General features: G+C 40.9%; 2 protein-coding genes across 4 annotated transcripts in view; one reads left to right on the top strand and one right to left on the bottom strand.

Moving 5' to 3' along the window:
- Positions 1–5,570: 5,570 nt before the first annotated feature.
- Positions 5,571–6,974, top strand: serf2b (small EDRK-rich factor 2b). The gene is made up of 3 exons (XM_088370759.1): positions 5,571–5,731; positions 6,397–6,505; positions 6,597–6,974. The coding sequence occupies exons 1-3, from the start codon at positions 5,725–5,727 to the stop codon at positions 6,667–6,669; spliced, it is 189 nt and encodes a 62-aa protein (XP_088226885.1). The 5' UTR covers positions 5,571–5,724; the 3' UTR covers positions 6,670–6,974.
- A 1,287-nt stretch (positions 6,975–8,261) lies between these two features.
- The window catches only part of LOC148400837 (semaphorin-4B-like), a 50,193-nt gene continuing 45,262 nt past the window's right edge, over positions 8,262–13,192 (bottom strand). For all 3 annotated transcript variants that reach the window (XM_088370130.1, XM_088370129.1, XM_088370128.1), the window contains one exon: positions 8,262–12,926. In XM_088370130.1, coding sequence (XP_088226256.1) covers positions 12,154–12,926 — 773 coding nt within the window. In that variant the 3' untranslated portion in view covers positions 8,262–12,153. The remainder of the gene's footprint in view (positions 12,927–13,192) is intronic.

Below are 13,192 nucleotides of genomic sequence, written 5' to 3'. Positions count from 1 at the left end.
ATGGAATACAGATTAAATAAATACACATTGTAAAACTTGTAATCTAAACTAGGGGTGGTAAACGTGTTGCACTTTGAACACCATTTACAATGATTCTTGTGAAGAAGAAAAAAAAGCTGTTTTGTGTGTATTATTTGTTCACTCTACTTTTCAAGATGAACTTTTTTGTTGATAAATACATTTTCATAAGAGAATATCAGTTGAACATGAGCTGGAGCAAAAAAAAAATCTGGATTGCTAGCATACTGTAGCAGTCAAGGCTTCAGTGTGCAAAGTGCAAGAATTTCAAGGCTGTGTGTTACTTGCAAAGCAAGTAGATTATTCACTGTGAGGACCTTTGAGGTCTGTTGTTGTGAAAAAAACACAAGAACAATCAGCTTCATGATTTGTGGGTGCATTCCGGGTATGTGGAACACTAGCCCACTAGATCAAAGTTTACAAATAAACACTGAGGCCTTTATATACGAATGAACCGACACGAGTTTTTCCGAGATACGAGTCGTCATTGCGCTGCTTGGTAGCGGCGAATTCAATCAGCTGACTTCACAACAAGCGACATTTTGGCCGAGTGAACGCTAACAAATCTTCCAAAAAGCTGTTTAGCGCCACTCCTAGTTGAAATTTTCTCTCAAATTAAACAACAAAGAAAATCACATGTATTTAAAACAACCACAATTGATGCAAATTCTCTTTTTTGACTTGCTCGCACACACACACACACACGTGTGTAAACAGGGCCCAGGTGTGTAAGTGTTTTACTGAAATGACTTTACAGCTGCCACTTTGACACCGACCGCTGCGGCGCATCATTCCATGCATGAGCACGGAGATGATGAAGAGCTGCGGTGTCCTCGCATGACTCCAGAGAATGTTCTCTGCTCTTGCTTTCATTTTAGTTCCATTCTGCTTGCAGCGCGTTCTGTCTGCAAATACTTAGACAACAATAAATGGAGTGTGCCGTCACCAGAGGAGTGCGTGTCCTTTTTAAACCACAGGGGGCACCGTGTGACGGGATTAGCCAATAAAAGACAGACAGCAGCATTTATATTGAGGGACCAGGAAGCGGTGTCTTAACTTTTATCTCTGCAAAGAATCCACCCAAGGTAAAAAAGAAAAAAACATCACAGTTTTTTACTTTTAGGTTCTGTTTACAAATTTTAACATCCCTTTCTTTCTGGGTTTTATTGTTTCTATGTGTGTGAAAATGTATCGATTAATTGACAAAAAACGATTATCAAATTGAGTATTTTAGAAATCGAGTAATCGTTTAGAATTTTTTTTGCTAAATATTGTATAAATAATACCAAATAAATAAATGTATTCTGATAACAAACAATAATTTGGTGGTTAGCGCATCTGCCACACAGTTCGGAGGATCAGGATTTGAATCCTTCCCATTACGATCTTGTATTTCCTCCCCGTGCTTGCGTTTCCAGGACGTTGCAGTGCTTCAACAAAGATGATGCATTTGCTTTTGAAGCCTGATTAGAGTTGTCTGTGACAACCAGGTAATCATGTGTGAAGGCCACCCACGGAAAAAAAAAGACCTCACAAAAGAGCTCCACTTCATCTTATGTCTGAATTTATTAGCTCTCACTGGATGCCTATTTTTCACCCGCACGACTGGAGCCATCGCATCTACGATGGAGTGGGCTTCCAGCGACTGATGATTCATTTGCCCCACAGACGTCATCCTATTCAAGGCAGGTGACTTTGGAGTCTTGCGCGACATCATTAGAGTGCCTTCCTTGAATGCTTTGAAATACACTCATTTGCCACAAGATTAAATTCACAATCAGCTCCAAAAGATACATCAAACATTTTGCTGTGACAAATATGATTTACATACGGTATGCAAAAAAAATAGGTTTCATATTGTCATCAAAATCCATATGTGCATCTCTAACTCATGCTCACTTCAACCTCTACAAATATTAAAATGATTGTCCTAATATTTTGGATCTTATGGAGGTTATGAGGAAAACTGGATTTTTAATCTGGATCGGATCAGGATTGTGGCAATGTAAACAGAACATGAAACATCCATTCAGACTGTCATCAGGATCGCAGGTGAGTTGGACAAACAACCAATCACTTTCCCATCGACACAGATGAACAATCTTGAATCAACCTAATCAGCATTTTTTGGAATGTGGTGAAAACTGGACTAACCAAACAAATTTATGCTGGGTTGGAGTTGAGATTCAAACCTGCTACCTTCTACCCATGAGGCATAGAGACAGAGACGAGCACTAAACCACGTTCTTCCCCATTAAACATATCCAGATGTCACAGTCTGAGCTCATCTGATTTGTTATACAGCACCTTGCGGGATCTAATCATCTTTGTGAAGGCAGAACTTTTACCACAACAGTGTTTACACTCATCACATTGACTTTTATGTCCCTGGGAGCTGCGAACAAAGAAGCTGCTTCTAATTCCGTCCTTCATAATATTTGTCTCGGCTGCGTCCTCTTAGTCACTGTGCATATTTTTCACTCCTCCAATCAAGCGGAGTGGGAATTGACTGTGCTGATCCAGTCCGCTGTGATCATCCTCATCATCTCCAGATGGGAGATGGCTTCCCATGTGTCCTGCCACGCAGTTCACTGAGGCCGGTTGCCATGGAGGAAACTCCCAAGTCTGGGATGCTACTTATAGTGTCACTCTGTGGGAGTGCCTGATGGTTTATTTACTTACTATACAGACTGTGCATTGGCGGAGGAGAATCTGCTCACTTGGCTCTGTATTACATAGAATCATTATGTAATTACAGTATGAGCTTGTTTTCCCACCCACTATCTTTAGCAGTGGTCACAAACTTATTTCACCAAAATTAGCATCTGCTATCAGCAAAAGAAACTTTGATTTTTGAAAATTTCATCTTGGAGGATTAGTTTTGACTCAGAAATCCCCCCCTTAATCCCCTCCACCCCCATACTTTGGATATAAGACTACAAATGGTTGTGTTACCGTGGCAACACATATGGTCTGGACAATGTTAAGATTTAATTTTACCCTGCTAATGACTTCTCAGTATATTTGTGTCCATTTTCTACCACGGTTTCGGTTTCATCTGTGGGCGTTGTTTGCGCTTGGTAATGTGGTGCACGCAACCCTGGACTTTTGACAAGAGCCTGTTGCATTTAGAGACGACGTGCTACGCTCGTTCATTTCGATCCTGTCCGAATGCAGAAGTGGAGGACGGCATCTGGTGTAATTTTAGCTCATAATGAAAATTTAAAAAAAACAATTTTCTCCTCCGATGACCGCTCTTGTCTCAAAAAGAACATTCAATTAGTGTCTGGATTGTTCTCAAGTGCGCAAGAAGTGTTTAAAAAATAAGAAGTCACATGACGGACGCACGTTTCTGATACTATCATAAAATGTGACTCAGGGGCGTTGGGTCTAAAACAGTGCAGTCTCTTTATTTATGTTTATACAGTTGGTGGATGATTTAATTTCTTTTTTTTTTAAATTTTCCTTCAGTTAGTGTATGACAAAATTGTATCCAAAACAAGGAATCAGATTGTGTTCCACCATAAACTTTGGTGTCTTTCTCATGTGGCTCTTATCTGATTCATTCTTTCTTTCATTGCTCAGTTTTAAGCCCTACCAGTTGCGTATGTGAAATTGAATCCAGCCTCCTGCTGGATTGATCTTTTGCTTCCAAGACAAAAGGTCGGCCGGGGTAACATCTGCACAACAGGAGAGAGATTTTGCTCGCGTGTCGTCTTTTGTCCCAAAATAACTTTTGATCAAGGGGCACGAGCGCCCTCAGGCAGTAAGCTAAAAATATTCAGCCTTGCGGTTTATTTTCCTTTGTCTGAATCAATTATCTCCTCACTCTTCTTCCATGATTTATTTTCATGTTTTAAATTCAATAATGCCACTAACGTCAAAAGGGAAAATGAATGATTCTGATACGTTCATGGGAAAAGCAAAACAGATGATGACATCACATCCCCTGCTGAATCAGGCAAAAAAAAAAAAAACTTGACGAGTTGCTAACACGGCCTATTTCCTTTTAACACATTAACCCACTTTAAATGTTCCTTCCCACAATAACAACGTCGCACGAGATATACTGTTCACAAGTGATGAGAACAAAGGCCCGCTGATGCAAACCGCTGCGTTGCATAATACAGGTGATGATGATCTTGTCTCTTGTAGACATAAAAAAAGTTGGCAATTGGGAAAGTCGAAAATCTCAGCTTTGCATAAGTATAAAATCTTGTCAAAAAGGCCAGGTGGGAGTCATTGCACGAAGAGGCCGAAATAGTTTCGGTGAAGCGTGTCAGGCCACCACGGTCAAGAGCAGATGTGGACGAGGAAAACAAGTCGGAGGCAAACATGCTGTGCTGCCAGCGGCCTAATAAACTTGACCACAGTGTTTAACTTGCTCCTCTACATGCTGTTAACTTTCTTCGTGCTCCAGCACACAAAGAGCAAGCCTTTGATCCCTGCCTGAACATTTCATTGCTTTGCCTTCTTCAGACGAGACGCTCTGTATGTGTGGTGACTTCCCGGCGCCGCAAAAGTCTCTCTTCCTTCTTTCGTGACGGTCAGCTTGACTGAAATTACATGCAGACTCCAGTTCAAAAGGTTTTGAAGAGTTTGTATGAGTCTACATATCAATTTCAGTTACGGCTGGCAACAGACATACTGTTTACAACGACTCATTGGGCCAAGATCACGACATACCACTAAACAAAAATATCACAGAAAAGTATGAATACTGAAATCATGAGGACCTCGTCTCTACAATTATATGAATGGTAAGTGGTGGATCCGACCAAACTCAGAAAACAGGTGAGCCGTGGTTTTTCATCACCTGAGCCCTAAGGCACTGTGATGTCATTTTCAGTTGTCAGCAAGTGGCAAAATGGCCGCCCACTGAGTGGAAAACACGGGTGGCTTTTTACTGCTTAAACCCACAAACGCAGTATTAATTAGAATGTTAAAAGTAGTGGGAGCGCATTGAACACATTACTAAAGAAATGTTTGACTTGACTTCACCTTCAAAAAGTTGGATATCATTGTGACTGTCTTGTTTACTGTCGGAGTAATGCCTTTTTTAAACCAAAGTTGTATTTTTTCCATGCAATTTGAGAACAAATGTATACTTGCACAAATTTATACTTGAACAAAAGGTGCAATATTACAATAAAATTGTACATCTGAAATTCACTTGATAAAATGTGATTTTCTTCCTTTTTTAAAAGTCCACATATTGTTTATCCCCTAGTTTATTCTTAGTTGAATATGAAGTGTTGTACATGACAATTCAGTTTGATCGTTTTTATTCTAATAGTATAACACGAAAGGCCCAGTGATGCTTTTATTTGCTGGTAAACGCTTCCCCCTGTTGGTCAGATACTGTCACTGGATTTGCTATTTTGTACAGTAAGTACAGTACACTACAATACAAAACAAAACAGTAATGCACCGGCATGTTCTTGTATGTTTACTGTCCTCAACAATAATACAAGTAAACTGGCAAATATCTCTCCACTTGCAAATGTCACACATTACAGCCTGACTAATTGCGCATGCGCACTGACATCCCGGAATGTTCTCGTTGTCAAGGGCTGTCTAGTGCGCAGGCGCAGTTGAGACGCAGCACAACCAGGCAGAGAGCGACTGGCACAACGCAGAGGGACATTTTGGCCTTTAGGCTGAGCTTTTTGTGGATCTGGGTCGACGGAAGCATCGGTTACTAAAATGACCAGTGGGTATCGACATATATAAATTTACCGTAAGGCAATATATACTTCACAGCAATTGCATGAAGTGTTCTCGTTTCTGTTACTCGCGCAGCCGAGGCCCGTCGTCGTCTATTTGCTGGAAAAGACGTCATGTCCTCTCGCGGGGCTTGGACGTTTCCGAATTTGTCCATAATAAGACCACATAACTTTCTTTTTTCCTCTTAAAATGCGCACTGCATAAGTAGCAACTGTATTAAGAATGATAATTTTCATTAATCTGTTATACTAGTGTCTGCTTTTGCTTGTTTTTGGTCCACCGAATTTGAGTGCTACAAGTGCTGTTTCAGCGCCGCTGTCTGTTAAATCGATCACTGAAAAGAACATTTTATGATTAATTTTCGGTGAAATGCATCAGCTAGATACCGGGTGTGTTTAAGTATATCTATTTAATACCTCTAATTACGTTCTTGGTTTGAGGTGTGAAGCTGCTCCACAGCGCCGCCCTGCCACGTCGTCCGGTTTTGTATGCTCCATCATTCCTCGGTTTTACGACATAACACAACTCGAGGTTACGAACGCATAGAAATGTTTGTAACACAAGTATTGATTATAATTGTGACGTCACTGCATTCGTGTACATTAGAGGCTCACTACATGTGGCATTAACACGTTTTTTTTTTTTTTTTAGGGGGAAATCAGCGTGAGCTTGCACGCCAAAAGGCTGCCAAGAAGGCTAACGAGACCGGCAAAGGGAAGAGAACTGACGACGGGCTCTCAGCCGCTGCTCGGAAGCAGAGGTACCAGACAACATGCTTCGAAAAACACATCATTAACATTCATGATATATTAGTTTAATCTTAACGACACTTTTTGTCTTTTGCCCTCCAGGGATGCTGAAATAATGCAACAAAAGCAGAAAAAGTCAGACGGTGGAGAGAAAGACAACCCAAAGTCCAAGTGAAGAGCTGACTTCATCCCATATTCGGCTTCCTTCCTGATAAAGATAAACGCCTGTAATGTCATTTTTTAAATATCCGAGACTCAACATAGAATTCAGCCTACATTCTCTTCTTATGGCAATGGAATATTTTTTTCTGGAGTGAAATTGTTCGTCATTATCCCACACTGTGCATGCAGAGGAGCGTCGGTGCTTTTAGTAGCAGGAGGAAGATGAACAATTGTCCACACAAAGCATCGTCGTAACTTTTTTTTCTTGTATAAACATGTCTCCTAATGATTACAAATAAAGAGTATCTTTGTAGTTCACGCTCGCCTGGCTCTTTATGATCGATTCAGTTGGAGATACATTTATTAGAATAGTGTTGGGGGGGGTTACGCTTATATAGCAGATTAATTTTTTTACATAACTAATGCAGTGATACCGCCAGGTGGCAGCAAAGACAAGTGAGAAAGGTACCAGTGATGATGAGAACAGTTGTTAACCTTATGACAGGATCTTATGTCGAAAGTACCGGGCTGCACCGTAAAATAAAAAACTAATTAAAATGAGCTACAGCAAGCAAAGACGGTCAAATAGTATGCAACAGGCTTTCAAACAGCGGGTAATGGCGATCATGAAAATAAGCACTTTTTACAAAAAGTGTGCAAATGTTCTTGATACCAGTAAGAAAAAACTTGTAATGAATAATTTTAATGCAACAGATTGATTTTGAGCATATAAAACAATTTAAAATAACATTAAAAATAAAATTGCCAACAAATGTGCTAATGTTTCTCTTGTCAAAATGAAACGAACTGGATAAAATACAATTAAAAATCAAATATTTTACGGGACACTGTACAATACAAAATACTGACAGGCTGCACAATGTGTGTGAACACACAAAAGTACGACATTCTGGCATAACGAAATGATTTAGCATGAGTTTAAAACGTGACATTTTTAATTACTCGGTTTTCGGAGCAATAGCATGGTAATGCAATTTGTTTGCATGGTTAAATTGGTAGAGCATAGCAAGTAAGGTTACTTTAAATTGAGAGACATTAAACGACACAGTAACATATCACACTCACCGCTGTCCTGCATTCTTTTCTCCACCTTTTTCCCCTTCCTTTTCAACCACCAGAAGAATAATCCCTCTTCATTTTGTCGGGGTTGTGAGCCTGCCGTCTCGGTTCTCTTGTTTGTTTACCAAGAGATGGGCATCGTCCTCCATTCCCGAGTTTTCCGTCCCTATTTGAGCCTCGCCCAGTCGCGCTGAGTAAGCCAATCGCAGTCGAGAACGCATGTAACGGTAACACGTCACACGCAGGTTACGCACACCTGACATGCAGCCAGATAAAGAAGAAGAAAAACACAGCGTTGTATATTTTTTTGGTCTCACGGATCGCAATGACATGTGTCCTCTATTATTTTTATATCACCGATCACCACGCATGACTGTTTTTTATATTTTTCTTTGTTTGGCTCCGTGTCTGCTTGTGCGCCATGTGACGTAGAATTATCTTCTCAACGCCGAGTGGCTCTTAATATCGCTTTTAGTACTTTTTTTTAAACATACATATCAAACAATGAAAAGTTGTCATAAATGATTCTGTTAAAAACATTGATTTTATTCATTTATCTGAAAGATTTTAAAATAAAGTGCTTTTTATGTACATTATAACAAAAACAACAGTCACAATTCATTTCCATAATACAAAAAAAATACAGTTCACAAGTATATACACGACAAATAATTATAATAACAATAATAATAAAAAAAAATAGAAGGGAATCATGCAGGCAAGACCACATTTTTCTACTTTGCTTTTCAGTCAACTCAGTGAATGACGCCAATATATATCAAATGTTAGTTGGATTGTGCTGGTCTTTATATCACGGGACTGTTTGAACAAAACAAAAAATAAATCCTACACAAAAGACAATGAGGTGGCCATTACATTCATGTCCAGTACAGTATTCGTTGCATCACCGAGGAGCCACTCAAAATTAAGCTTGAATTGCTCTGAAACCAAAAGCTCGTCATGAATAAAATAAATATGCATGACAATTAAGGCCAAATGGTAACCGTACGTCAGTTTGTGTCTTCAGAAAGGCATGTGTGTGCATAAAAATTAAACAAACAAACAAAACAAAAAAACATTTTGAGCAGCCCCTAGTGTTATGGTTAGCAGTTACGATTAACAATGCCAACATGACCCGTGTATACTGTGAATTGTAAATGCTGGGCAGTACGACACGGCACACGGCCGAAGAAAAAAAAGGCAGAACAACAAAGGCATTTTATACTTTTATGAGGCTGTCAAGCATATAAAAGCAGGATATCCTTCTTTTGATCATGTAGTCTAGTTCCCAGGGTCTTTAATTAGTACAATTTCATTAGTACCTAGTAGTACAAAATTGCAAACCTAGCTAGCTTGGCTTGGCTTGCTCTATAAGTGACCAAATTTAGGTTGAAGGAAATTAAACTTCAAGATATATTTTTGAAGCTGTCGTGTCAAAGTTTCCATATCAGTGTGATTGTAGAGTTAAGAATTCTGGTTAAAAGTGTAAATGTTCAGATTTAATAAATTTTAGCAGTTTGCTTACATTATATTTGTGCTATCCTCACTCTTGAAATAATCCAATCGATTTAGCAGCATGTTAAATTTACATTTACACATTTTTGGCACATTTTAAAGTGTAGTGCCACCTTTTAAGGTATTGAGGCACCACCTCCCATTTTGCTAAGCACACATTATTATAACTAGATACCATTCCTGCTTGAATATGCTTGATCCACAAAACTCGTGTGCACTCATCAGCAGTAGACTATTGCGGCAGCAAATATTGTGGGTAGCAAACAATTCAGTTCTAGTTCTACAACACGTCTTACACAAGGTCCCTTAAAAATTCACACACGCACACAATATTAAGCACAGACAGTCGATAGAATCAAAGCAAAAAATAAACAGACCACTTTGTGCGCTCTATGCTGTGCAATTACTTTGTCAACTGGATGTGTGGGGGGGGGAGCAGATCCAGATGTCGGTCATTCTTGTTCTTAAAAGGTTTTCTGCTGAAATAGATGCTGCAAGTTTGTGGTTCAGTGACACGGTGCCCTATTGCTCGGCGTTGGTAATATTGTTATCGACAAGCTTCCTACATCTTTGGGAAAAGTCATTTAAGTCTCAAGAGTATACAAAGAATGTTTAGAATGGTCCCTGTTTTCTTGCTGTTTTCTCAGTAGTTGCATTTTAATGTGGAAATTGACATGCTGTGCAAAGAACCTGGTTTGTGCTTTCACATGGACTCGAGTGATGATGAAACCCGGGAACTCGTGTTGAGATTATCTCTGCACTGACCTCTCAAACGATTACATTCTTCAAAGTTTGGCAAAAAAAAAATAATTGGTCTATTCATCGAGAAGGGAGTTTTTGAAATTTGGAGAACGTAACGTCAACTATGGGGAAGTTGAGCTACAGCTGCGCACCAGCTCAACACCACGCTGGCATGAGAAAATAAAAAATGACTTTAGCTTTTATGTTTCCCACTAAATGGCCATTTTGCAGTGTTGCACTGCACAACTAATTCCAGCAGGTGCCACATTTTAAACTCGATAGTAGCAATTAAACTGTGGATCAATAAGTTTGTCTCATAATCCTTATTGTTGTGTTTTTCAAATGATTTTCTTGTCTTCATGTTTTCTGCTATATGCGTGGGGCTGCCGAATCCTGACAAAATCCCGAGTGAAGACAAACCCAAACAAAACAAAAAATAATTAGATTGAAACAAACACACAATATTATTTGGAGACACGTGCTTTTCACTGGACTGTTGCGCTGCCCAAAATCAGCAGATGATATAATTTATATTCAATACTGAGTAGTGGTTAAACTGCGGCAACTTGCCATAGTAAAGCTAATTAAAAAAAATCTTAAATTTGGAACAGAATAAGTCTATTTTTACCAGAATAGATTGTAAATGAATTCCCAACTAAAACTAAATACTCAATGGTAATGAGTCAAGGACACAGAGTAACAGGAATTTTCCATTGGGCATGTTTTCGCCCGTGAGTCCCGCCTAGCAACAAGTGACTGAGAATAACGTACGACGTGACCAGGAAATAGCAACTCTGTTGTTTTACATTGCTCTACCTGCTAGCTAACAAAGACTCAGTTTTAGTTTTGACATTTTTTTTGTGGTCTGCACAGTTGATTATATTGTAGTAAGAGAAACAGACAATTAGCAGAGAGTAGTGTAGATTTCTTGGTACTTAAATGGTCTGTGATAAACTGTTTTTTTAAAACTGTGTAAAAGCGCCACCAAACACAGGATGATACTTTAGTGCCTTTCGCAAAGGCCTCTGTGTGCTCTTTGCGATCCTAAAAACGAAGAAGGTGGGAGTGGTCATCACAACACAATGGCACTATTGCATTTCGATAATTGTTTGTTTTTTTTAGATTTTTTTTGGCACAGAGCATGGGATGGTTCGGTGTGACCCTGAAGATTTTATTTTTCACTCCTTGGCTTTCAGTTAAGTAAAGCGGGGTAAACACATACCGACTTTTACGCGTGACGAGGAAATTCGAAAGCGTGTTTGACCGCTCGTGTAGTGTGGTGTGCTCAAAATAATCAACACATCTGTTGCAGTTCCAAGACTGACCTGTGAGAGGCAGCGTGGTGCAATCAGGTAGCCAAAAAAAAAACACAAAGAAGAAATTCAAAGATGATTGAGGCTGTGTTCGGAATCACTCCCAGGCAATCTACTACAAAGTTTGGCTAGCTCACCTCAGTGTTGACCACAAAATAAACAATCGTGTCAAATTGTATATATTGATCAAGTTATCATTTATGTTTTTTGATTTCTTTTTACAAAAAGACACCACAGGCTAATCGCTCAGGATAATCTTTTTGTGGCATCCCAAAATCTGGCCTTTCTTGGCTTTGATCAAGGGAAAAAAAATGTCATCGGTATGCATGTACCCCGCTTAATGCTTGTAGTACCTGCACAATTCGGTATAGGCGCACGCCGTCCGATGGTCCATAGTGTGAACAGACCAGACTTTTTTTTTTTTGTCTTTTCCAGCCATACATTCAGGCAGTACGAGGCGTTTGGTGGCCTTTTCGCCGCTCCTTAGATCTGTTACAATGTCAAATGTCATACAGTCTCATTGTCCTTCATCGATTCATCATTGTCACACAGTCTTAGTCAGAGCGCTTTTTTTTTTGGTCCTCCTTGAACCTGAACTTGGTGATTTTTGTGCAGCCGGGGGACGTCTAAGGACTTGAAGACATAAATACTGAGAGAGCGTCTTCTGTCTTGCATTGCCACTCTGCAGGCATTGTGTATGCAATTAGTGGCTGTGAAGAAATTGACTAAAACTATTGGAAAGCAGCTGCCGAGTCCTCAACTCTGTTGGAGCTGCTTTTCCCGTCCCACACGCAGCTTGAAAGCAAAAGAAACGACTGAGCAAAATAAAAAGCTGCCGGGATCTGCTCTCACACGATGGAGTCTTTGATCTCCGAGCCGAGTCGCACTCTGGGACGCGGTAATGTGGGCGAGTACTCCACGTGGCTCTCCTTGACATTGAGCGGTCGCCCGTCGGAAGCGTCGGAGAAGCTCTTGCTCTCCGGCGAGGACTCCCGGGTGGGCGTGCTGCAGATGTAGTTGTCGTTGAGCGTCTGGTAGCCCTTGTGGTCCGACGTGGACACGGGGATGGTGTTGCCGTTGAGCGGCAGGCTCTCTGCGGGCTTGCCGACTATCCTGGGCTTCTTCTGCTGCATGCTGGCGCACTCGCCCTGCTTGAGCATGGACTTCATGTGGTCGCGGTTGCGGTAGATGACAAACAGGGAGAAGACCACGAGGGAGAAGGCCAGTAAAACACACACCACAATGAGCTCATTCCAGTAGGTCTTGGTGTGGATCTGCTCCGAGCGAGACTCGCCGGGAAGGATCATGACCTCCTCTAGCTTCACGTGCGGCGTGCGCGAGTGGCCCGGCGCCGTGGTGTAGCCCTCCTGTCGGGGTTCCGCTCTCACGCAGTAGTTGGCCAGCAGCTGGCGGAAGCTCTCCTCCTCCGACCAGCACTCGTAGGTCTCCGTTTTGTCGACCTGCGCCACCACCACTAGGCTGCCCTCGAGCGTGGCGTACAGGGACTGGCTAGCGCTGGCGCTGTAGCGCCACTTCCTCTGGGCCAGGTTGGAACGCAGCTTGCAGGGCAAGACCCGGAATGTGTTGGTGGGGATTGTAATCAGCTGGCAACGGGACCAACCTGTCCCAAAAGTGCACACAAACAACAATAAATGTCAACTTATCCTTATGATTATTCATTCCATATGGTAATTAACTCAGTCACCGCCATTATAGATGTCAAAGATCCATTTCAACTGGGCTGACAGTGAATGAGTGAAATACAATGTAAAGAATCAATTGTGATTGTGCAGCTCCTTATGGAATGCACACCTTGGCCACCTGAGGGCAGTACAATACATCCATACAGAAAGATTTACATGCAGCCTGTCACAGGATGTAAGGGTC

The sequence above is a fragment of the Syngnathus floridae genome, chromosome 3, assembly GCF_059516105.1.
Source record: "Syngnathus floridae isolate MCC-2025c chromosome 3, RoL_Sflo_1.0, whole genome shotgun sequence".
Taxonomy (NCBI): domain Eukaryota; kingdom Metazoa; phylum Chordata; class Actinopteri; order Syngnathiformes; family Syngnathidae; genus Syngnathus; species Syngnathus floridae.
This window is presented reverse-complemented; position numbering and strand designations above follow the sequence as displayed.